The sequence below is a fragment of the Ixodes scapularis genome, unplaced genomic scaffold (assembly GCF_016920785.2).
Source record: "Ixodes scapularis isolate PalLabHiFi unplaced genomic scaffold, ASM1692078v2 PGA_scaffold10__122_contigs__length_95168666, whole genome shotgun sequence".
Lineage (NCBI taxonomy): Eukaryota > Metazoa > Arthropoda > Arachnida > Ixodida > Ixodidae > Ixodes > Ixodes scapularis.
Genome location: NW_024609836.1, coordinates 30,112,545 through 30,136,415, shown reverse-complemented (window position 1 = coordinate 30,136,415; position 23,871 = coordinate 30,112,545). Strand labels below are relative to the sequence as shown.

The 23,871-nt window shown below is 46.4% G+C and overlaps 1 protein-coding gene across 1 annotated transcript in view; it reads right to left on the bottom strand.

Moving 5' to 3' along the window:
* LOC120851169 overlaps nucleotides 1-23,871 on the bottom strand; it is a 534,438-nt gene that overhangs the window by 433,368 nt on the left and 77,199 nt on the right. Inside the window, exon 2 of the mRNA XM_042288512.1 lies at nucleotides 750-961. Within this exon, the coding sequence (XP_042144446.1) occupies nucleotides 750-950 (201 nt within the window). The 5' untranslated portion in view covers nucleotides 951-961. The remainder of the gene's footprint in view (nucleotides 1-749; nucleotides 962-23,871) is intronic.

The window sequence follows — 23,871 nt, the reverse complement described above, 5'->3', positions numbered from 1 at the left end:
TCGTCTGCTTCCCAGACTTCAGAAACGGACGCTTCAGAACATCGCTTGCGTTATAAAACAACAAGAAAAAGCGATTATACAGTGCCTGGTGGCTAGACATGATGTTCAACGGTCAAGGAGCCTTCCAGTTTGTTCGATTTTACTGTAGGATGTATATTTCGCAAAAGGCAAAGCGAGAAACACGCTCCACCCGAAATTCGGCACCTGCAAGGTCGCTTCCCGCACGAAGTTTGGATCCAGCTCAGCGCACGTGACCGCTTCTCCGCCAATACGGAGTTTATTTATTCATTTATTTAGTTACAATACCCTCAAGGCCGTGAGGCGTTAGAGAGGGGAGTGGGTATTACAATATTGCTGAATCACTTCGCGAAATGCGGCGGTGTCCTCGATGGCTGCGATGTCACCGGGAAGGCCATTCCAGTCCACAATTGCGTCGGGGAGAAGGGCGCTTTGATGTGCTGTGGAAAAACATCGCGGCCGGGCTATTTTTTTAGGATGATCTAGTCTAGAAAACGAATAGGTTGGCGGAGTGAGAAGAGTCTGATGTAGTAGGGGGGAATAATAGACGCCACTATTTTATCTATTTCGTTTATGAGAAGTGCAAATTGAACCATCCCTACGTATCACTATTAAGCGAAAAGTTGGCGGCGAAAGGAAAAGGAACGCGATCCTCTGGCTCTGCAAGCAGAATCCATACAGTTGCAGAGGTCCCGGGAAGCATAACGTAACCCCTGGCATCCGGGACCCACCGTGCCGGAGTGGGCGGCGTCCCTCCCGCCGCCGGGCGCTCCGAGCAGGTGGCGCACCAGCATGGGCGAGCGGTGCGAGAGCTGCAGCCGCTGGCAGAGCAGCTCCAGGCCCCGGGCCCCAAGGCGTCCGGTGCGCTCCACGTCGCAGTCGTCGAACACCTCGCGCAGCTGGGCCACGCCGGCGTCTTGCTCCTCCTCCATCCTCCCCTGCGCTGAACGAAAAGGCACCAAGTTAGAAAACCTCTAGAAGTTAGAAAAGCTCTAAAAGCTCTAAAAGCTGCTATTGCTCCTACCAGGGCCGTACCCAGAAAATAATTTCGGGGGGGGGGGGGGGGGGGGGGGGTCAGAACCCCCTAATCCCGCCCCCCCCCTGGCTACGGCCCTGGCTCCTACTGTAAGCGAGTGCCCTATGTTTTGGTAATTTTGTGTTTGTTTGTTTAAGTGTGCTCCCAAATGTACGAGCGAGCGAGCTGAGTACGAAGTTTGTGGTTCTCGGGCTGGTGTTGATACGACCCGAGCACACCGAGAGAATTCCGGCACCCGGATTCCAATTCCGCATGGCCCCGTGCAGTCGCGGCTGGCAGGCACCGGGTCATCTGCGGCATCGGATGGCAGCCGAGCAGCGCAGAAGACAAGGGCCAAGCCAAGTAGGCGGCAGTCGGTGTGCGAGACTAGGAGCGTGTGACCGGGTGTGGGGGCTTCATACGACGCCCGGATGTGTATTAATGCGAAGTCATTAACTGTCGCACGGAGCGAACCAACGTCACCAGCTTTGAAACCACGCCAAACGTTGGCATAACGGCACCTAAAATCCCCTTTCTCAAGTGAAGCCGCTTTCTGATGGATTATGCTCCCATTGGCGGGCGGGCGTCATCAAGGAACGAGGCTCCCATTGGCTCTCGTGCGGCATAGCTAAAAAAAAGAAACACCAGAGAAGCTCTCTCCATGGCGGCGCAGCGCACGCAGTGGCCTGGCCTGGCGGCAGAGCGGTGCGGCGGTGCTGGCCTTGCGGCAGAGCCCGCTCGGGCAAAGCCCGGGGAGGCTGCACGGCCGAGCTCAGCGCGGCGCGGCCACTTCCCGAGAGCGCGCGCTCGACTGTCGGCCGGGGAAACGTGGCCGTCCACGGCACTATTTTATCTATTTCGTTTATGAGAACTGCAAATTAAACAATCTCTAATTATCACTATTAAGCAAAAAGTTTTACTCTACCAGTGTGAGCTTATATTCGTCGCCTTCGAGAAAGAAAATCGCCAACACTCCCCACATACCCCCCCCCCCCCCCCCCCCAAACCCGGCCAACACCTCCTAGATAACAAAGCCCAAGTGCTGAAGTTTCCTGCGTGTGCTGAATTTCGCAGAAATATATTTCTGCAAAATACCATGAAGAACCAGCATATCCGCTACACGTCTGTCAATAAAACCGCCCCCCCCCCCCAAGTTTTATGAACCAATCAAACTCAAGACACCAATATCATAAACTACAAGAACAATCGCCCACAATTATTATAGAAGCCTAGACATGGTGCTTTAAACGTGACGCTGATCTTTAGCGGAGTTGGAACCAGAGTTAAGTCTGGAAAGCTGCTCTTTCGATCAACAGCTGCACGGGAACCAGAGTAGTACCAGATTTCTTCAAATATAGACTTTTTTTTTCCTCTGCTTTTTTTTTTTTAAATTCTGGATCAATTCGCCATCAAGACAAAAGAATGCCGATCTGTAATAATCCTATGCCTAAATTCCGTGCCAATCGCGCTAACCCTCCCCCAGGTCAGCCGCTGCTCCTAGCGCTCCGGTGCAAAGCGGTGAAACCCGACGCCTGCACGCTGGTGAGAGGCAGTGCAGATTGACGCGACCTGCGCAAGTGCCACAGTACTATGAAACGGCGGCACGAAGGCAGGTGGCAGACATGATAATCAAGTGATCGCATCAGGAGTAGAAGATCCCGTTTCTGTCTTATCACAGCATACCACCATCCCACTATTTTGCAAAGTTTTCTCGCGAATTTCATTTCCGGACACCGCAGACATCGTCGGGAAATGTAGACGATGTCCACAATCAAGCGACCAGCGCATCAACCGGCCAGAGCGATTGACGACAAAGTTTCACCTGAAGCCGACGGTACAGCCGACTCTACGAGCCAACGGGACCATTCAAACTACATCAAAGCGCGACATCGTGGCATTCATCTCCCTGTACGCGCTCTTTCATGGGCTAAACCGACGAAGTGTAGCAAATGCAAAGTGACTTGGGGTTTTAGTATGTCTGTTTCGAGGTTGTATACGTTCGAGCATTCGACTGTGTTCTGACCTAAGATGAAAGAAACTATATGGCCAGGAGGCGCCGTGAAATAGATATTTGTAGCATTTATATATTTCCTACTACATTTCTGAATATTAGAGCCGACATGTAATAAAATAGTTTTCGTTCTTGCTCATTCTGGCGCAGGTATGGCGCGTTTCTAAGTGAAAATGGCTCTTCGGCACAAGATGTAGCATACTTTCGTTCATGGCGCAAATTGGGGCAAAACGCGCGGCACTTAGATCACTGCAGTTAGTGCTCGTGAGGTAAGTGCCGAGTGCACGCCTGCCGATGATACCTTCTCTCGTCTTCTGCACGGGCTTGAGGTTGGTCGGTTTCGTAATATAAACACGCGTCTAGGACTGCACATCGCGGTGGTAACGGGACTACAGTGCTTTATTGTTTTTTTGGCAGATTTTAAGTCATGCAACTTTCATTATATGGGAGTCGTCGTGGCAGAGGACAACAAGAGGTTTTACAAGGTATTCAATGCCACTGCCAGTTCGTGAAAAAAGAAGAGCAACGATTTCCACAACTATATACAGCGTAAGATAGTTATTTCTACTGTGTGTTCAGTTAATAGGGAATTTTAGGGAACCGTTTTTGCACGTCCGATATGGTGCGGTAGGCCCTCCGGTACGCATCGCGCATGTGCGAGTTTTCTGCAGTAGCGCATGCGCAGTTCGTACCGAAGGGCCCGTCGTATACCGTATCGGAAGTGCGAAAACGGTTCCCTAAAAACCTTTATTAGTGATGTCATTCACGGACACCATCGGAAACACTGAGTGAGCACCCTGTCGGGGAAGCGTTTCCTACCAAACGTTTTCCGACCTCAAAGTAGAGCGTTTTAGTAGATATCTCCGATAACGGTATACGATGCAAGCGCAAGGGCGTCGGAGGGGTATCGGGTACCGTTATCGGAGTCATCGGAACGACCTGCTGAAACTCTCAAGTAACGCGAGAGAGATGACACGCTCCCTACGGTGCACGGTTATACGAGTAGTGCACCTAATGATTGAAGGAGTACTGCGATATTTTGACACTCAATTAATTTCGTTTTAGCACCATGTACACAACGCGACATTACGAGTGCGAGGGCGACTTATGGTGGTTTTTCGCATCTAACTTCGGAAAGGTGACGGGCATCAAGATTTTCCTCTTCGGTTAGCACCCAAACTCCAAAATAATTCTAAAAAAAGGAAAAAAAAAAAAAAAAAAAGGAACGGCGATGGTTTGTTTGCGTTAACAGCGTCGCGCTGTGTACCTGTCCGTGCAGGGTGGCCCGATCATCTGAGCGAAGAAGTGAGAAAAAGAGCTCGAAAGGCGGTTTACGCAAGCAGCTTTTGGAGGTCGCCAGCGTTGCCTTATTCAACGCCAACCTTCGGCGAGTGGGCGAGGATTCCTGCCGGCACGCCAAATGCCGGGACGAGACGACAACGCCCCCGAAACGACCCCAGCGGAGGAGGCGGTGGAATCCGCCACATTTTGCGCGTAATTCTACCTTGTCGATGCGAGCCGATTTATAAATCGGCTCGCATCGACAAGGTAGAATTTAACCAGATTACCGGGGCTATGAAATTAATCAATCACCTACCGATTCATCGATAATACGACAAATTTATTCATCGAACGAACGATCAAAAGTGGACCTTTCTGTGGATCTGTCGCGGGCACTATCTTCGCCGCCGTCAAACTCACCCGGAATTAAACCACGAGCGAGACAAGTGCTGTCATAGGACAAATGTCATCGATAAATTTGTATGGATCGGAATGAAATAAACGTTTATTTCAGTCCACATATAAAGCTGTATAAACGCTGAACTATAGTTACTGCCTAACTAGTATTGCGTCTAATTGGCGTTTTGTTCCGTTTGCTATGTTGCAACTACTACTGAAAAGGGTGGCGAGTAGTGCAATGTATGGTGTAATATGATTCAAATTTCAGTACATTATATACCGCACGAGGTGCACAGTCACGTGACGCGGTCACAGCGCTGGATTGGCTGGAATGACTCGTGACGTCAGCTGTGTCGTCAACTGCCATCCTGAGGCACCCACGTTTTGTTCAGTTCGCAGGTTGCGAACACATTTGACGAAAGCGAGTTCGTTTTGAAAGCATGAACGGTGAAACCATCGCACTAATCAAATAACCCCTCTAAGAGATTTTTTTATCGATTTTTTTTTCTTAGTATTACTGACGTACGCGACCAAACCCGTCTCTATAATGGGCCTTCCACGACTGGCCAGACGCTCGGTGTGACCTCATTAGTAGGATCATTTCCACTGTCATCCACAGAAATTAGAGCAAAAATTAGATTTCCAAGAATGACGGTGTTTTATTCAGGAACGTGATGAGAATATTCCGTTCACCCTCAAGTCGAACCTGCTGTGGGAGGAGCTACGTGCCCGCCGGACCAATCAGCCGCCTCCCTTTGATCACGTGACCCGGCTCTCTGCGCGTGGGTACGGGCGAGAGCGCGATGACGTGTCGAAAGAGAGACGTACGACTCGTCCAACGAAGACGTAGCTTCCATCGCAGTCTCAGCTTAGAGGTGACCGCACTTTTTACGCACCCGTCGAACTTGCCGCTCGCTACTAATAATTTCGGTCGTGACGTCAGGGATAAGAACCGTAGGAGGGCGCCTCCGAAACATCTCGTCGCCAATGACGTGTACTTAGCGAAAGAAGCACGCTCGCCAGTATTGCCTTCCAAATGTCTATTGACGTCACTTTCATAGGATATGTGGATTTTTTTTTTACTTTGTGCAGTATTTGTATGCATATGTTGGAATGTCTGTCGTGCTTCTGTGTGTATTATGATGTACAACCGGATAGGCACGTAGCAGTTCGAATACTTCGTCAATAAACAAATAAACATACTCTTAAACGACACAGTTATTCAAAAGTAAAATCATATAATTGAAATATAATACTGTTAATTACAGGAACATCAACACTGTCATTTTCGACACCGTGACCCAGGTGCGAAGACCATCACTCTATATAAAATACAATCGAAGGCTCCATGTCGAAAAAGTAAAAAAAAAACACAAGCACAAAAAAAAAAAAAAAAAGCGTGGCAACGCAGTGGGCGTGGTCACAGCAACGCAATTCACGGCTACCTGCTTCGTGATCTCAACTCTCCAGCCTCGCCGTAGCGTAATGAGCACGAAACTGAGACGCCCTCGTACGCGTGCTGCGCATGCGCGAGGTCTGCCCTGACAATAGAGAAAGAAAGTAAAAAAAGAATCAACAGCAAGAAAACACGATGAGCACAGAGTGCGTGCAACAAGTCGTAACTTGGGGACCTTGCGCGGGATTGCGTGGAAGAGATTATATGGGTGTTAGACGGCAGCGGACGAGCTAACTGTTTGATATGGCACGGGGAAGACTGTCCCAGTTTGGTTGCGCGGGGTCGACTTTATTCATTCCTTCCTTCTTCCTTCCTTTCTGCCAACATTGTTGGCACCGGCATGTTTCCGCCTCCCGTCCATCTCGTGTACGCCGCTCAGAGTACCCACGATTTGCTTGCGTGCGCCGACACTTTGGTGCTCATCAGTAAAAAAGGTTCTGCCTTTTTCCAGCCTTCTTTAAGTAACGAGAGAACATGTTGGCATCGAACCTTTGTATCGGCTTTCATTGCTTTTTATCAAAGTAAAAAAAAAGTAAATTTTTTTTTAATTTTATTTAAATAAGATTAACTCGACTTATATCACTGTGTTACTCCTTATTACTACGTGTATTTTCAAACAGGGCAGATTGATTGATCAATCCGTTCGGTCAGTAATAACAATGCGGACGGAAGAATTACTGTAAAGTACGTTTTAACTAACAACCTCCTATTGGGGTAACACCCCCCCCCCCCTCCCCCCGTTTTTTTTTTTTCTCTTCTTCTTTCTCTTGAAATAATACACCAAAAAACAGCTTGATTTTCTTTTTTTTTCTTTTTTTTTTTTTTGTTAGCAAAAAGATTTTGTTTTCGCGTTCTGATGTGGTTGCAATAACACTTTTGTGTTCCCCTTCTAATTCTTGTTCCTTTCTTTTGGGTTTTGATTTGCTCGAGATAGGACGTAACGTGTAACTGACCAACAAAATGGAAGGTAGAAGGAAAGCTCCAGGCTCCGATTTGCCCAGAAGGGCACTGCTTTTTTTATCACGCTCAGCCCGATATAAATCTTTCTTGACAAAGGATTTTTTCTATTCAGCTCCAAGACAGATACGGATTTTAAAAAAAAATAGAATTAAATGATAGTTAAACGGTACATAAAATCGATTTTTCGGAATTATTATTTTTGCGGGAAAAGTTCGGTTTCAGTCATCGTAGTGTTGAGGCTGGACGCGCTTATAATATCGGTGCATCCAGTCTCCACATCGAATGTGGTGTTTCACCAGATGTGGTGGAAGAAACAGGCAGGAGACGGGCGTTCCAAACAACGTTCTAGTTTGGTGGTGTCTCGTAAAGAACTGATCCTCGTGAGTGCGTGAGCGTATAGATCACGGGCGTCTTTTTCTCTTTTTCTATTCTTGAGACTGGACGTGCTTAGCGGTGCGTCCAGTCCCTACGGCACTAAAACTGGTCTTATTTCAATCACGACTTTAACCACGATTTATTTCAACGACCCGATGGTGCCGATCAAGCAGCATCAAAAATTGCGGACATCGTCACGGCGCTAGTTGTTCTTGTCCGCTGGCAAAACCAACCACGCACAAAAAGAAAAAAAAAAAAAAAAAACAGGATCATGGCGCATTCAATGTGCATCACTGGCTTTAGCCGGGGAAAGCAAACGCAACAAAGGCCCCAAGTGTCGTGACGACAGACCTTCGGCGCTGCTTCATTTGGCTCCCATCGGGTGGAGCCAAATGTGTGAAACAGAGTTATACGTGGCTCGCACGTGACGTCAGTCTGCCCCTCTTTCTGGTGGCCAAAGGCGTCTCGTTAACGCGACAGAAGCAACGCTTTCGCTTTCACGCGCTCTTTCTCCCATTATGTCTGACCGAAGGACGTCGGCGCAAGCTGTGTATATGATGAACTAGGGTCGTAAATTAGGCCAGGCGGTAGCGGTTAAACACGATGAGATACACGGCCTCGGTGAACACGGACGACGGACAAGAGACTGAACCCGACAGGACAACGGCTGACTCTCAACTCCAGTTTATCCTATAAAAAGGAAACAAAGAAAAAAACTGTTTCCTTTGTTTCCTCTTCATGAAATAAACCTCAGTTGCGGCTAAGTCAGCCGTTGTCCTGTCGGGTTCAGTCTCTCGTCCGTCGTCCGTGTTCACCGAGGCTGTATCTCGTCGTGTTTATGTATAGGATGGTGCCAACGCCGGAATATGCGTGGCTTGCACGTGACGGTCATCACGCCGCGCCGGTGGTCGCCGTTGCTATGTGTATACGCGCTGAGCAACGAGGCCATCAGAATGTCCGCGGATTCGACGTCAGTGCCAGCCATGTATTGGCCCCTAGCTCGGCAGTGAGCACCCTTCGATCACACTGACGAAACACGAAGCCTACCCAAATGCTGACACAGCGCTCGTGCCTGTGTCTCCGCTCACGGTGATAACGTCAAAAATCTAGAGCATCTTTTTTTTTTTTTTTTTTTATTATTCTATAGTTTGTTTTACCTAAAGTCCGGACGCTGCCGACACTACGAGCCGTTCGAACCAACCAGACAGCGTCAAAACCACACCAACATGGTGTTCGTCATTCTATCTGTGTTCTATCGTCGCTGAACCAGTCATGTACAGCGAAAGCCCAGTGGACTCGCGCTTTTGACGCTGTTTAAGAGACCCTATCAGCTCGTGGAGTCGCATCTGGTACGCATCTGCAACTGATGCGTTTGCTGCGTCCTAAAAAATTACTCTCTCGATTTCCGCCTGATGATGTCATAGTAGAGGCATGTCGCCGCCGGCCTCGATCCCGGCGGCGTCACAGCGGCGGTAGGTGTATGTGGCAGACGCCTGTTCCGCTGCAGGTCACTCTCCAGCTTGAAACAGCTCGCGGAAGCTTGACCAGTCAGGAGTTGTGACTCCGCGACGACAGCGACACTCGCGTTCGGTCGTACTTTTTTTTTTTTTTTTTCGGGATTGGTAGCATTGATTGCTAGGTTAGCGACGTCTGAAATAACATGCAAACTTCGGTGACGTCACTTTTTTTTTGTTCTATTTCGAGACCGCTTTTGACGCGGAGGCGGGATAGGGCGCCAAATACACAAGTCGAAGACGCGTTCTGGCTAGGCAGCGTAGTCAAGGTAAAAGAAAAAAAGGGGCGACGACTGAAGAGAGGTCATCGAGCTTCGAGGTACGTCCGCAGAACAATCAATCCGAGCAATCGCTTAAGTCACGACGGGGCCACAGGGTTATTCTCAGCACTCCTTCCTCGCTATTGTGAAAGGAGCTTTCAGAACGACAGAAACAAAGAAAAACAAAAACAAGCAACCACATTTCAGCCGCCAAACAGCACATGCATGTCAACGGCCCAAACGCGGCCGGGGCCTTCCTTAGAAAACAGGCACACGAGCGAAAAGCCATCCAGCCCGTCAATAACAGCAACGTCGGTCAACAAGCGCGTAATGCACCGCGTCGATTTGAACGTTCGCTCATGAGGTCAGACGCAGCAGCGTACCCATCTAGGAAAAGTCAAAGGTTAACTCCGTTCAAGTTACTATAAATGCGAAAAAAATTCGGCTTCCAGTTTTCTTTTTTCTTGCACAGTTAGAAGTTCTGCATAACAAAACTTACACGTTTTTTTTCTTTTTTTTTTTTTTTTAAAGGAACGTGCTGGAAGCGAAGTTTCGCGAAAAGAAGCTTTTTGTCCAGGATATAGAAACTGAGGAGATGTAGAACGCCGCCGTCGGCGTTCGCGTTCGAACAGCGAGTAGAGGCATAGCCTTCTCTATATGATCACAAAGCGGATGGCAGTTCAACGACGGAGCCAAAGCGGTCCCGGTCGCAGATTTGGAGCGCGAGGATCTGGGAGCACAGAGCATCAAAGAGCCATTTCTCGGGGAACCTGGACGTCAGCGTACAGTTTTTGCAGCGGTGAGGACCCGAAACACACGTGTTCGCTCGGGAAAAGTGTGTTTCGGCGTCTCGCCGCAGCGGGGTGCCCGTCACGTGGCTCTCCTCTCATCCGTTGTCTGCTGCTCTACCTTTTCAATTTCGGCGGCCGCTTCTCGTGGCGATCTGCCAGGCTTTGTCAGTATGGAGGAGGCTATGATCGGGCTCGTCCAAACAAGAGGTTACATGGCACGTTCCGAGCCGCGGATTGGCTCTGGCGGGTTGCCTCTGGCGGCTCGCAACGTCCGCGGCGGTACATCGCAAGCAGAAACAAGGTATAAAACCGCAGTCCCCATAGTGGCCACACATAATACAAAAGAGACAGTCTAAGAAAAAAGGGTGTGCACCCTACACCCTTTGTGACATAGAATACACTCCAAAACTTCAGTTCGACGTATACACAGCGCACTGACGTCGAAATGACGGCCCCAACTTTTACGAGGGCTCGATAATAGGGTGCGATATAACTTATTAAACAGGTAAGTAGGTATCCAAGGACTACAGAAAAATAAACACTGAGGTTTCGCGGTAGGGCCAAGAAAACTCCAATTACGTTTTCCCCAGGCAGTCACACGTACATACATTAGCTATTTTCACAGGTCGTAGAACTCGACTATCAAGCCGTTCGTGAAAATCGACACCGTCGGTTCAACGTTTAGTGCACTGCACGTCCAACTGAAATTTGGGGGTGCATTATATGTGACAAGGGGTGCAAAAATGTACTTTTTTCTTCTTCTTGAAGTGCACGGTGTTTGCTACAGACATAATGGAAACTTTTAGCAAACCGTTACCGCGTTCCGCGTACACAGGGCTATACCGGAAACCTTCCAAACACGCTTTTAAGCCCTGGCCCCGCGGTCACGGTATCACCCGGGCGCGCTTAGAAGCATGTTTCAAAAGCTCCTGTAGTGCGGTAAGCGGAACACAGTAACGGTTCGCTATAAGTCTTTAATGACAGAATTAGCTTCGGACAGGCCTCGTAGATGCTCGAAGAGCGTCTGCTTGGTACATTAGTGTGCTTCGAACAAGTGTCCAAAGAGTTCTAGTATCACCAATGTGACTGTCATACAAGGAAGAAATACGCGTCAGACTAGTCTTTTTTTTTTTTTTTTCTATGATGCAATCGCGGTGAGAGCGCGTCTTGAAAGCACGAGAAGAAGCAGAAAGAAAGCCGCCGGAGAACCGCCGCCGAGGCGGGAGCGAGCGAAAGCAAACCCGACCCTATAAACGACCTTCGTTAATATATACCAGGGGGGTTCCCCGAAAACGAGCGCCGAAACCTGACGTACGGCGGCGGTGGCCGGCCCGTGACCGAGACCGACAGGGCTGTGCACGCCGACGACGCGGAGAGACAACGCGGCGTCGAGCGAAAGAGTCGAATGCAGCGCGGAAGCTGCTTTCCCCGGGAGGGGGGTCAACGTCCGTCGGGGATGCAAAGTACCGCCGTTTTAGCGCCCCTATACCCCGTCCCCCGCCCCCCCCCCCCCTCTCTCTCTCTCTCTCTCTATCTCTCCTTCACCATCCGATTCATGTCCGATTGCCCGCTGGATATGGGAGGTCGTTACGTTCGTAGGCAGGAAATCTATCCGGTCAATACCCTAAAAAGGAAAACGAAAAAAAAAAATCCTTGTTTCTTTGGTATATATCCCAAAAGCCACGGACACACTGCTGCTCGTATATCATAGAAAAGACAGTCTGCAGACGGTAGAGGGTTTTAGCAAACCGTTTTTGCACATCCGATACGGATACGAGTCGCTTTGGAACAGCTCGCGGAGCAGTCTAAAAGTCAATTTTAGAGCAGCAAAAAAAAAAAAAAAGATTTTGGAGCACGAGCGCACACTTCTTTTTATTATTATTATTATTATTATTATTCGTACCACTGCAAATATTTTATTAAGATTCATGCGTTGGCTGCTGTCCAACGAAAAGGCGATGTCTCCTTTGCCGTCTCGGTTATGGGTACCCTTTTGTTAGCATCGACTGCGCAGCAGGAGCGATTCCCTCAAACGCAGAACTGGAGATGATTAGTTGCGTGTAGAAACACCAGATGCGGTAACAAGATGATTGATGACGGACAGGGCAAACTGCCGTTAATGGTTATTTTAGGTACGAAGTCCCACTGAAATAACGTTAAAATACAATAGTATTAAGCATCTACATCTATGTCTTCTTCGACTTGTAGAGGTTGTAATAAAAGTGCAATTCTTAATCAGACAAAACCAAAGCATAAAAAATAAACATACGGAAGAGTCCATATCAATCCTCCTGCAATTCCGAAGATCCTTTGCAAAATCTCCAAGTGAAAAAGAAAAAAAGATGCCGCAAGGATATTGCAGTTTATCGTACAGACGTTTTCTGTTTCCTTTCGTTCTCAGTCACGTGAGTTCCGTATCTGGTTTGCGGGTCGAAAAAATAATAATGATTTCAACCTGGAACATGCGAGAAAATATAGGTGAGGCAAAACAAGAATGTGTGACAATCACGCATTTTTCGTAAACACCTTCCAGCGGCGTAGAGAGATCAAAACGATGTTTTACCGCATACCAGAAGGGACTACATTCAAGATGGCTGCGCCCAGGGATGGGCAGTATTTCAAATACAAGTATTTGAAATACGTATTTCAAATACTTTGTGTATTTTGCATTTGTATTTAATTACAAATTGTGTAATGCATTTGACGTGTGTATTTAAATACTAAAACGTGGGTATTTCAAATACAATTGTAATTAAATAGAATTTTGTGGGCGAAAATACATCCATCAAATTTATTGTCACTGTCCAGAACAGGAAGAAAACTACGTGCTGCGCTGAATGCAGTGTCTCTCAATCAAGCACAAGCGTTTAGTGACTTTGTGATTACGGTGCAAGTCCAGGGCAAGAATAGTGACGAAATCGACGTTCACATGCAGACTGGCTAAGTAAGTGCCTGTGACAACTAGTGATGCTTTCCAGCATGATTTCCATCCATATTTTTGCCTGGAACATTCGAAATGCGCGGGTCATCCAGATTTTCGTAACTGGTGTGAGTTGCGAGTTGCCACAATAAAAAATTCTCTAGCTAGTGCTACGCGTCTTGGTCGTCTCGGTTCTTTGTTGGTCTATACCAAAATATAATCGACAAAAAAAGCTGCTTGAAGCTCTGTACTTTTTTCACCTATTACATCCAAGCTGATTACATTTTTTTGTTTTGTGATTATATTTCTATTACGTTACCAGAGCCTCGCATACTAACTCCCGAGTGTGCGATGCAAAATTAAAATGAGATACCCAGAAACCCGTTGGAGGTGCCCTGAAGTCGCTGACGCAAATATTGAAGAATGTATGTGGAAAAGTATTTGGAGGAGACCAAATACATTTGGTTGCATTTGTATCTTGTACTTAAATGCTTTTTTGGATGTGTAATTAGATTTGTAATTAAATACATTTTTGACAAAGTATTTTGTATTTGTATTTCGATACATATTTGCATGTATTTTGCCCATCCCTGGCTGCGCCCTTGTGGAAAAGCTGTACAGGGAGTATTCACTGGCGGCCATAGCTGTTTGCACGACTGCTGAGGGCATGCCCACGATGAGCATCCACAATTCTTTTGCCACGTTGGATGGAGGGATGGATGGCTACACCCTTTGTAACGGGCGGCAGCTTGCGCCACCTAGCCTAACATTTCGTCATCCCTTCTATTTTAAAACTTGTATAAAATTTGTTCTAACGCCCCCCCCCCCCCCTTTTAAAGCGTTTCCATTGCTTATTTTTTTCTGTGCTTTTACCCCTCCCTAGATTTTTTCCACCAGTCTTTCAATCTCCTCTTAGTTACCGCAACTCTTTCTCTATCCGTGTATTCAAAATCATCAAGGTTGCCGGTCTTAGCAGCCTAATTAATGCGAGCTCGTTCCGAGCATCCGCTAAAAATAGCGCACTCAAATATGGCGTCCAGACCGTTCCAATACGGAGCTTCAGGCAGGCGCCCCCTTCGGAGTTTGTGCGTATGGCGCGTGTTTGCCTCGCTTTCCAAAGACGCGAGCCCGTGCGTGCAAGGCTGTGAAGATCGCAGGCTGGGCTGTGGATTTGTATACATCGGAAAGATGTACACAAGCCGAAGTTTTATCTTAGAAATTGCGCCACGTCTCGTTCTGGAGGAGTGTTTGCCCCTCAGCATGCGGGTGCGCTGCCGCGAAGCAAGACACACAAAATCGCGATGCCTACACTGCGCTTGCCGCTTCTCTGCTGTACACCAGTGCGCGGTGAGAAGCGCACTCAACGAAACTAACTGCCAGAATAGACCAGTGTTGCGGAGTTGCCACTCCGGAGTTGGAATGATTCCGGAATCATTCCGCATTTTCGCGACCCCGGAATGGAATGGGAATGGAATGGCGGCAACATTCAGAGGAATGGAATGGGAATGGAATTGAATGCCTTTTGCCCGAAATAGAATGGGAATGGAATGGGCCAGGTTCTTTATATTTTAATTACTTATTTATTTATTTATTTTTTACGTTCAGCTATACCGAGCAAGTCAGGGAGTCAGTTGTTCATAAATAAAATGAGCGGGATACTGCGAACCCGCGTAAGGCCCTAACAGGCTTATACGCAAAAAAAAAAAAAATGCAATACAAAAAGCAAGCGTCAAGCAAGGTCAAACCTAAGCTTCGACCATTGGGAACAACAAACTGCCGGAATAAATAGTTAACCCCAAGCGCCTTGTGAAGGCCCTTGGACGTTTCGTGTGTATCCTTTGCGTTTTTAAATAAATTTGATTTTTGTAGTCGGAAAAGACAGAAAACCAGCAAAGCATTTGCTGCTTGCGGTGTGCCTCGCTGCATTTTTTTTTTTTTTTTTTTTTTTTTTTTTTAGGGCGGAGGAGTTTTTTTGGTAATAAGACTTCCAGCAGATATCGCCACTCGTTTGTTGGGAAAGTACACATTTTAGGAAGCTCGCGCCATCCCTTTCCTCAAATGGCGACACTTCTGGCTAGCTACGTGGGCTCTTCGGGTGTTTGGGAGCAATCCTTCTTGAGAGGAATGACCGGGAATACGTCAACCAGGAGCAACTTACTTGGGAGGATAGGTTTAAATTGCGTCCGAGGCGGAAGGGAAACCTTTCACGTGACGACTCCTTGTAAGAACGAGCTCCCATGGCACGTAACATACTGACACGGACTGTAACTCCTTCTAAATCAGGAAGTCGAAAACATACCACCTTTTAACTATGGACCTTCTCCATTGAATGAACAGCGAAACCGGTGAGTCGGCTGTCTTTGAGTCGAACCTAAAGAAGAAGCTATTCATCATGTTTCACACTTAAGTAGTGTGTGCCAGAAAAATGACTGTTCGCTATTATAATACTAATAATACTTTTATTTATTGTGCCCCGTAACAGCCGAGACCTAAGCACTGGTGCACTTGTTACTAGTAAAAGAAGAACACAAATAAATAAAGAATAAGAAAGGTAAGAAGTGCAAACAACAAAATACTCAGCAGCGACTACGTCAACCATATACATGGTGCAAGCACTTTTTTTTAATCGGCACACATCTGGATTGAAAATGTCTATATCGGCTGAGGCTAGATAGTTTAAATAGCTTTTTAATGCGACCCGACGGTGACAAAGTTTGAGGGGGCAGCGTGGAACGTGCGGTGATTTCGAACATTTCTTCCATGTATATGACAGTGCACAGACGAGACTAATGAGCTAATGTCGAAGTAAGAAGGTGTACATTTAAACAAAAATATAAGGTCGCGCGAACACGCTTTTGTTGCAAGTTCAGATATCTGTAAGGATTTCAGTACTTCAAGCTATACGTATAAGTAATGTGAAAATCTAAAATGATAAATTCTGTCAAACCTTTTCTGTATACATTTTAAAGTTTTTGAAGCAGTCATACTAAGACTGTTCCGGATCACTGAACAAAAATGTTTTGAGATAACTATGCTCCGGTAAAGTACAAGTAAAAGATACACACTCGAAACACGTTTGCTAAATCGTTAAATTACACCGACAAGTATAATACAAGAGCTTGCAACATGTTACACATGCGAGTTGAAAATAAGTTTGGAGTCAAGCAAAACTCCAAGGTGTTTTACACACAGTACACTGTTCATGGCCGATCCTTCTAATCAGTACACAAAAGAGGTGGGACCAGTCTTGCACGTAAAAGATACATTGTTCTTTCTTCAAGGCTGAGTGAGTGGAAGACCATTGTATAGACACCACTGACAAATGGCGTTAACATCCCCTTGAAGTAGAATACAGTCACTTAATGTCAATATGTTTTTGTAGGTTTTAAGGTCGTCTGCACACTGCAAGAGACGTGAACGATGTTTTAGATGTCCTTGACAAATACATTAAAAATAATAGGTCCAAGGCATGGAGCCCTGGGGTACTAGAGGTGGTAGAGAAAAAAAGCGTGACTTTGCATGAGCATAGCTGACACGGTTTGCTCTTCCCAAAAGATAACTGTCGACCCAAGAACAATAATCATTACTGAGACCGTACACAGAAAGTTCATGCAACAATAACTTATGATGCCCATGGTCGAATGCCTTACTACAGTCCAAATACACAGAATCAGTTTGTCCTCGAAAAAAGTCAGTGGGTGCAACATCATTTGAGAAACGCACAAGACTCGTCTCAACGGAACGACCGCTCATGAAACCGAGTTGCGTATCAGGTATTACGCGGGTGAAATAATGTGTCAAATCCTTATGGATTATCTTTTCGAACACCTAAAACCTGAGGCGCATAAGGCTATTGCGGTGTAAACAGGAATATTTGAGTTTTGGTACATATACTGTAAATAAAATGAGCACGTATTATTGACTCAAAGTATTGAAAAGTAATGTCAAGGTAATTTCATTACTTTTGGAAAGTAATTCTAATGTAATGTCACTACTCTTAGTATGCGGCAATTTGTAATGTAATTAAATCACATTTTTGCCGTTTTCAGAAAAGTAATTAGAAATGTAATTTAATTAGTTATTGAAAGTAATTTTTCCATCTCTGGAATGGACCACGAACGTGAGAATTATTGTGAAACGCCCGAGCACTGTCAGTCATTGATATGAAATGCAATCGAATAGTAACATTATTTGAGGCGATAACCACAAGTTCTGAAAACTCGGATAAGTCTACCGTAATGATGCGGCCGAATAGCGAGGCCTGAGCTGTTGTATTTTTGGAGTTAAATCAAGTGAAATTAAGTTTTGGCGCAATGTTGGCGCAAATTTCTCGCATTATGGTAAAATGTAGCAGAATGTAGCGGGATAAGCACTTTGGATCAGTTTGGCGCAAATAGCGCAGCAATCACATCACTGCACCGTGACATTGTCATGCCAAGGTGTCACGTGATAATGTAAAGTGACGTAACAATGCCGCGACATGCTGCCACATGGCAATGTGGCCTGACGTCACAATTTCACGTCACAGAGTCTCCTGACGTCACCCCGGTGGTGTCACTGTGATGTCATCGAGGCCCCTTCTGAGCACGGACGGGAAACCCGACCCAATAAATGCCACGGGAGCATTATTTTCGAGCGAACTAAGAAAATGGTAGGTCGAAAACGCCGTGCCAATCCGGCTTCTTTATTCTTTTTTTTTTTTGTAGCTAGTTAATTTTTAAAATGATTTTCCAAATACCCAGGCTTAATTTATTCTACCCGGCATGCTATTTATTACATCGAAATTCAATATAGATGTTGAGCAAACAGCAAATGAAGGATTTGACATAACCAACATTAAAATTCTCCCGCGATCTCCGGTGGGTGCAAGTTGCAAGCACGTGGTTGCAAGTCAAGCATGCAGTCCCAAAAAAGAAGAAAAAAACACACACTATTTTGCTTGTTTTTTTTTTTCTTTTTTTCTGGCGTGAGTTTTTTTGTTTTGTTTTTTTAGCATTTATTTCACACCATAAAACTTTTTGCAACCCGTCGAAAACAAGCTGCATATTACGTGTGCGATGTCGGCTTTTTGGTGTTACCAGAAGAGCCTCAAACAGTGGCGTAGCAACGGGGAGGGGGGGAAGGGGAGGGGGGGAAGGGGGGGGGGGGAGGTCGTATGCCCCGGGTACCAGGCGTCCTAGTCACGTAGAGGCCCCGAAGACTTTCAGACCAAAATAGAACATTCAATAACTTAACGAAGAAAGTTATTGCGACTAGTAATTAATTCAGGTTGCTGGTACCTAGATGCTTCTATTAATATGTTGAGGCAATTTAGAGCAAATAAGTGAGTATCAAAATTTCGCGGAGCTTCCCTTTCCCAAAACTTTCGCCGGTCTCCGGCGATTTTTCTTTTTTTCTTTTAGCTACCCCAATTAATAATGTTTTCGGAATCACCTGCCTTTAACCCTTTCCGGTATGCTATTTAGTATAAATGAAAACGATGAGAAAACCATCAATCAATTATATCCGCGCTTTTTGAGTGCCGTGACGTCAGGGGAAGGCAGGTTTGCAGGTCGAGCAGGCAGGTTAAAGAACGGACTACAACGATATCATCTGTTCCGTGCTGCTGCGCTGGTGCTGGAGCCAGCTTCCAAAGCTTTCACTTGACACCATGAAACTGATTGTAATCAGTTGGGAATAAAGTTTACACTCCAAACAGTGAACACCTGCCTTCCCCCGACGTCACATTTTCATTGTTGCCGGGAGAGATGTTTACTTTGAGAACACACGACGAGGGCCGAAATTGTAAAATCAACAAGTTCGCAATAAGAAAAAAAAAAAGAAAAAATATATATATATAGGATGTTTTTTTTTAATTCTTACACAATTAAAAAAAAAAAACCGTGAAAGCTCCACTAATGCGGTTTGTGCAGGTTGGTTATACGGCCAGGCGGGCAGTAGGTGGGTGGCTAATCTTTGCGATAAGTCGGCTAATTAATTAAAATTCGTTAATTAACTTTTAAATTACTCAAAATAAACATATGGTTTCAATTAGAAACTTGCTGAGCACCATCGAAAACCCCTAAATCAACTATTTTTAGCAGGATATAACGCCGGGGCAGCGTTTTACGGCGTTCTGTAAAAACGCTCCATTTGGCCGCGTTTCTAGATTTCGGTTTCTTATCGGAGCGCATCTACGCGCCCGCGATCCTGCTCCCCGGTGGTCGCGGCGCGAAGCCACCTCCTCGCCTCCCACGTAGAATGGAGGGAAGTAGGGTGCACCTGTGTTGCGCGTCTCAGCCACTGGGGAGCAGGACCGCGGGCGCGGTGATGCGCTCCGATAAGAAACCGAAATCAATAAACGCGTCCAAATGGAGCGTTTTTACAGAACGCTGTAAAATGCTGCCCCGGCGTTATATCCTTCCAAAAATAGTTGATTTAGTGGTTTTCGATGATGCTCTACAAGTTTCTAATTGGAACCATATGTCTATTTTCACTAATTAAAAAGTTAATTAACGAATTTTAATTAATTAGCCAACTTATCGCAAAGATTAGCCACTCACATAATGTCCCCCTGGCCATATAACCCACCTGCACAAACCGCATTAGTGTAGCTTTCACGGCTTTTTTTAAACAAATGTGTAAGAATAAAAAAAAACACCCTGTATATATATATATATATATATATATATATATATATATATATATATATTGGCCCAAAATTGGGGTTACTATTTCAACGATGTTTGTTGGTGTGTTTAGCAAATTTTCGGGAAAATCGGGGACTACGAAGAAAACGCCGGAATACCCCTTTAACTGACGATAATAAGTCCCGGAGAAGGGGAACAAGGGGACAAAGGACAAATACAAATCTCCAAACACAGTTAGATGACTGGTGCACGACCAAAAAAATCCGCCAAGACCGGGTATCAAACCCGGGACCTCATTCCTTACTCCGTATGACCAGAACAGACGAGACCAGACCAGACCCGACCCCCCCCCCCCCCCCCCCCCCCCCGTTAAACAAATAGGCGGTGACATTATATTTCATTGCCTCAAACCAGCGATCGCTTTCTATACTTCGTCTCACCCTACGATGGACTAAAGGAAAGAGCTACGGACCACCAGATCCAATCACGAGCCACTCAGAAATGCCTGGTATTTTGCTTCAATGCACGTGTCGGTGCCCGCGTCTAATGGGGGTGGGCGGACAGTGGTCCGAATTGAATAGCGCAGAGTGACTCACCAACCTTGGATCGCGAAGGAAGCCACAACATATAGGTTCTTTGCAGTGTCGAAGCTACAGAAATGATGCAGCACTTTCTGATTCGGAGCATTATTCGACCACCCCTAATCAATGTTCAGCATGTCATAGTTTAACGTCTAACGTGATTGGACCTGGAGGCCTGTGGCTTTGACCTTTAGTCTATCGTAGGATGAGACAAAGTATAAGCTGACGCGATAATACTAACAGTCGTTTCCAGATGGCTCTTCCTGTCACGCCGGTCTGACGCCGGTTGGCAGGTAGCGCCATCTACCTCGACTGCGGCGTCTGCAATTATGCGGCGAGCAAGTCTTTGAGAACGCGTCTTTGGCCATCACCTCTAGACAGCTTTCAAGCCTGCGCGTTACGTCACATGACGTCCCGCCCGGGAGGCCTGCACGGGCGCTGACTGAATGCAAGAGCCGCATCAGCGTTCGCGTGGGACTGTGATAGGGACGAGCCCCATGCGAACGTTGACGCGGCACTGGCATCCCATCAGCGCCCGTGCAGGCCTCTTGGACGTGACGTCATGTCACGAAGCGCAGGCTTGAAAGCTGTCTAGGAGCCCTAAACTCGTCAAACACAAAGTTGGAGCCGAAAGTTCCCAGAGCGTGCCGATTGTCGACGGCGAAAAAAGCGCGAAGTCATCGTCAGAATAGTCCAATCGGTGCGCTCTGTGAACTTCGAGACCCCAACTTCGTGTTAGACGAGTTTAGAGCCCTCGGAGGTGCTGCTTTGGCGCGTCGGAACGCAAGGATGGGGGCACGCCAGTCAGGCGGCATCATAAAGAACGCGCACGGGGAAGGCGCGATGACGAGGCAGTCAAGCGCGCCCAGTCACTGATTGAGGTCGGGGGAAATCAAAATCACGCGCGGGCGCTCCCGGCAGGTAAAGAAACTCACAAAGTGCGCAAAGTGCAGACGAACTTGCCCGGCACATCGACAAACACATTGTTTACAAACAAGCCCTCGCCCGCCCACCACACCGGGTGTGGGTACTGCTCGTGCGCGGGAACCAGATCCGTTCAAGTGGGACTTTATTGTGTCCATTTCTTTTTTTTTTAACTTGATGTTGTTACGTGACGTGACCTGGCATAGTAATTGCTAACACCGATAAATGCCGCCGTCGTTTGGGTGGAGGCTCGGACACCTCCCAGGGGCGAAACCTGCCCGAAGGCGCGGACAACGATTCCCGGCCGGAACTCATCTAGCCGTAATGGCTACACTTTGATCCGACTCAAATATAAAGTGGCAGACACGCGGACGATAAAACGGTCAACCAATCGTAAAACGCGCCGGAAAAGAAAAATATGAATAAGGTTCGTTTTACTTATTTTTATTCGGGCGTGTGTTTTTTTAGGGTTTGTACCCTTTTTTTTCCTCGCCGGTTCGTTGTGTGTGTGTTGTTGTTTTTTTTGTCTTTTTTTGTGTGTGTGTGCTTATTTGGGTGTCGGACGAAATATCAGCGTTCATTGCGGCTTATGTTAGAGAAAACAAAAGACGGCCATGGAATAGACTACCTCCAAACATCTGCATGTAATAGCGCACGCGTTGCATTACGCCACCTGGTTGGCCACGGAAAAGCGGCACGGTTTCGGTTTCGATCGTTCCGTCGATTGTTTGAACAAAATATTCCGCGCACACGCAAACGAGTAATCCCAAGGGGCAAAACATCCAAGTGAGCTGATTAGGAAACACCATAATCTAAGCTCTGAAACAAGGCGGAATAAAATAACGGACAAGACGACGCAATCTCATCAACTCGGGAAGAATTGATTTTAGAGCAACAACATACTCAGTCGGAATCTTGGTTACAAGAAAGACACGCAAGGAACGCTTGAGTGAATCTTGGGTGGGGTCATATCAGCGCCTTCGAAGTGACAACTGTTCTCGTGTTTTCCTCTTACATTTATATACGTAAGCTTAGGAATGTTCTGCCTGCTATTTTGCCGTCACATACCTTTTATCAAGCAACTACTGTCGAGACCGGTTATAACGAAATAGCGGCTACAGCGAAGCGATCACGATGCCCCATTCCCTTCTGCACTTCGTTATAACCGAAGTCGGTTATAACGAAATAGCGGCTACAGCGAAGCGATCACGATTTCCCATTCCCTTCTGCACTTTGTTATAACCGAAGTCGGTTATAACGAAATAGAGGCTACAGCGAAGCGATCACGATTTCCCATTCCCTTTTGCACTTCGTTATAACCGAAATCGGTTATAACGAAATAGCGGCTACAGCAAAGCGATCATGGTTTCCCATCCCCTTCTCCACTTTGTTATAACCGAAGTCGATTATAACGAAATAGCGGTTACAGCGAAGCGATCACGATTTCCCATTCCCTTCTGCACTTTGTTATAACCGAAGTCGGTTATAACGAAATAGCGGCTACAGCGAAGCCATCATGATTTCCCATTCCCTTCTGCACTGTTATAACCAAAGGCGGTTATAACCAAATGGCGGCTCCAGCGAAGCGATCACGATTTCCCATTCCCTTCTACACTTTGTTATAACCGAAGTCGGTTATAACGAAATAGCGGCTACAGCGAAGGGATCACGATTTCCTATTCCCTTTTGCACTTCGTTATAACCGAAGTCAGTTATAACGAAATAGCGGCTACAGCGAAGCGATCACGATTTCCCATTCCCTCCTGCACTTTGTTATAACCGAAGTCGGTTATAACGAAATAGCGGCTACAGCGAAGCTATCGCGATTTCCTATTCCCTTCTGCACTTTGTTATAACCGAAGTCGGTTATAACGAAATAGCGGCTACAGCGAAGCGATCACAATTTCCTATTCCCTTTTGCACTTCGTTATAACCGAAGTCGGTTATAACGAAATAGCGGCTACAGCAAAGCGATCACGATTTCCCATTCCCTTCTGCACTTCGTTATAACCGAAGTCGGTTATAACGAAATAGCGGCTACAGCGAAGCGATCACGATTTCCCGTTCCCTTGTGCACTTTGTTATAACCGAAGTCGGTTATAACAAAATAGCGGCTACAGCGAAGCGATCACGATTTCTCATTCCCTTTTCAACTTCGTTATAACCGAGGTCGGTTATAACGAAATAGCGGATATAGCGAAGTAATTTCCGATTTCGGTTGACTTCGTTATAAATGCTTTCGACACTAGTCTCAGTAGGACAATTCGAAATTATTGATATATCCCAAGTAAACATATGCAGACTATTTCTGTTTTACACAGACCCATTCCTTAGTGGAAATAAGATATTTGATAAAGACTTGGTACGTGCGTGCAAGCGTCTCTTGAAACGAAGGCGTCCATACTGAGCGTTCTTTCCATTGCGAGCAAGTTTGAGTTTACCAATGAACGCAACTGTTGAAAGAATGTCTTAGAAGAGGGGACTTTTCTAACGGTTCCTCTCTTTCGGGGCTAAGACGCTACCCCAAAATGAATGTCTCGACGACTATAGCGATCTTATTCAGCAGATTCTGAAGAACCTGTTCACTGCACGTTTACTTTTTTTCCGAACCGGAGTGCGCCTGGAATGCGGCGTGCAAAAGTGCGACGAGTCTTCTAATTATTTTGTGTGAAAACAAGCCGAAGATAAGCATATTCTCCCTGATAGTACCAGCGCACATAATCTCCCTCGACAGTTT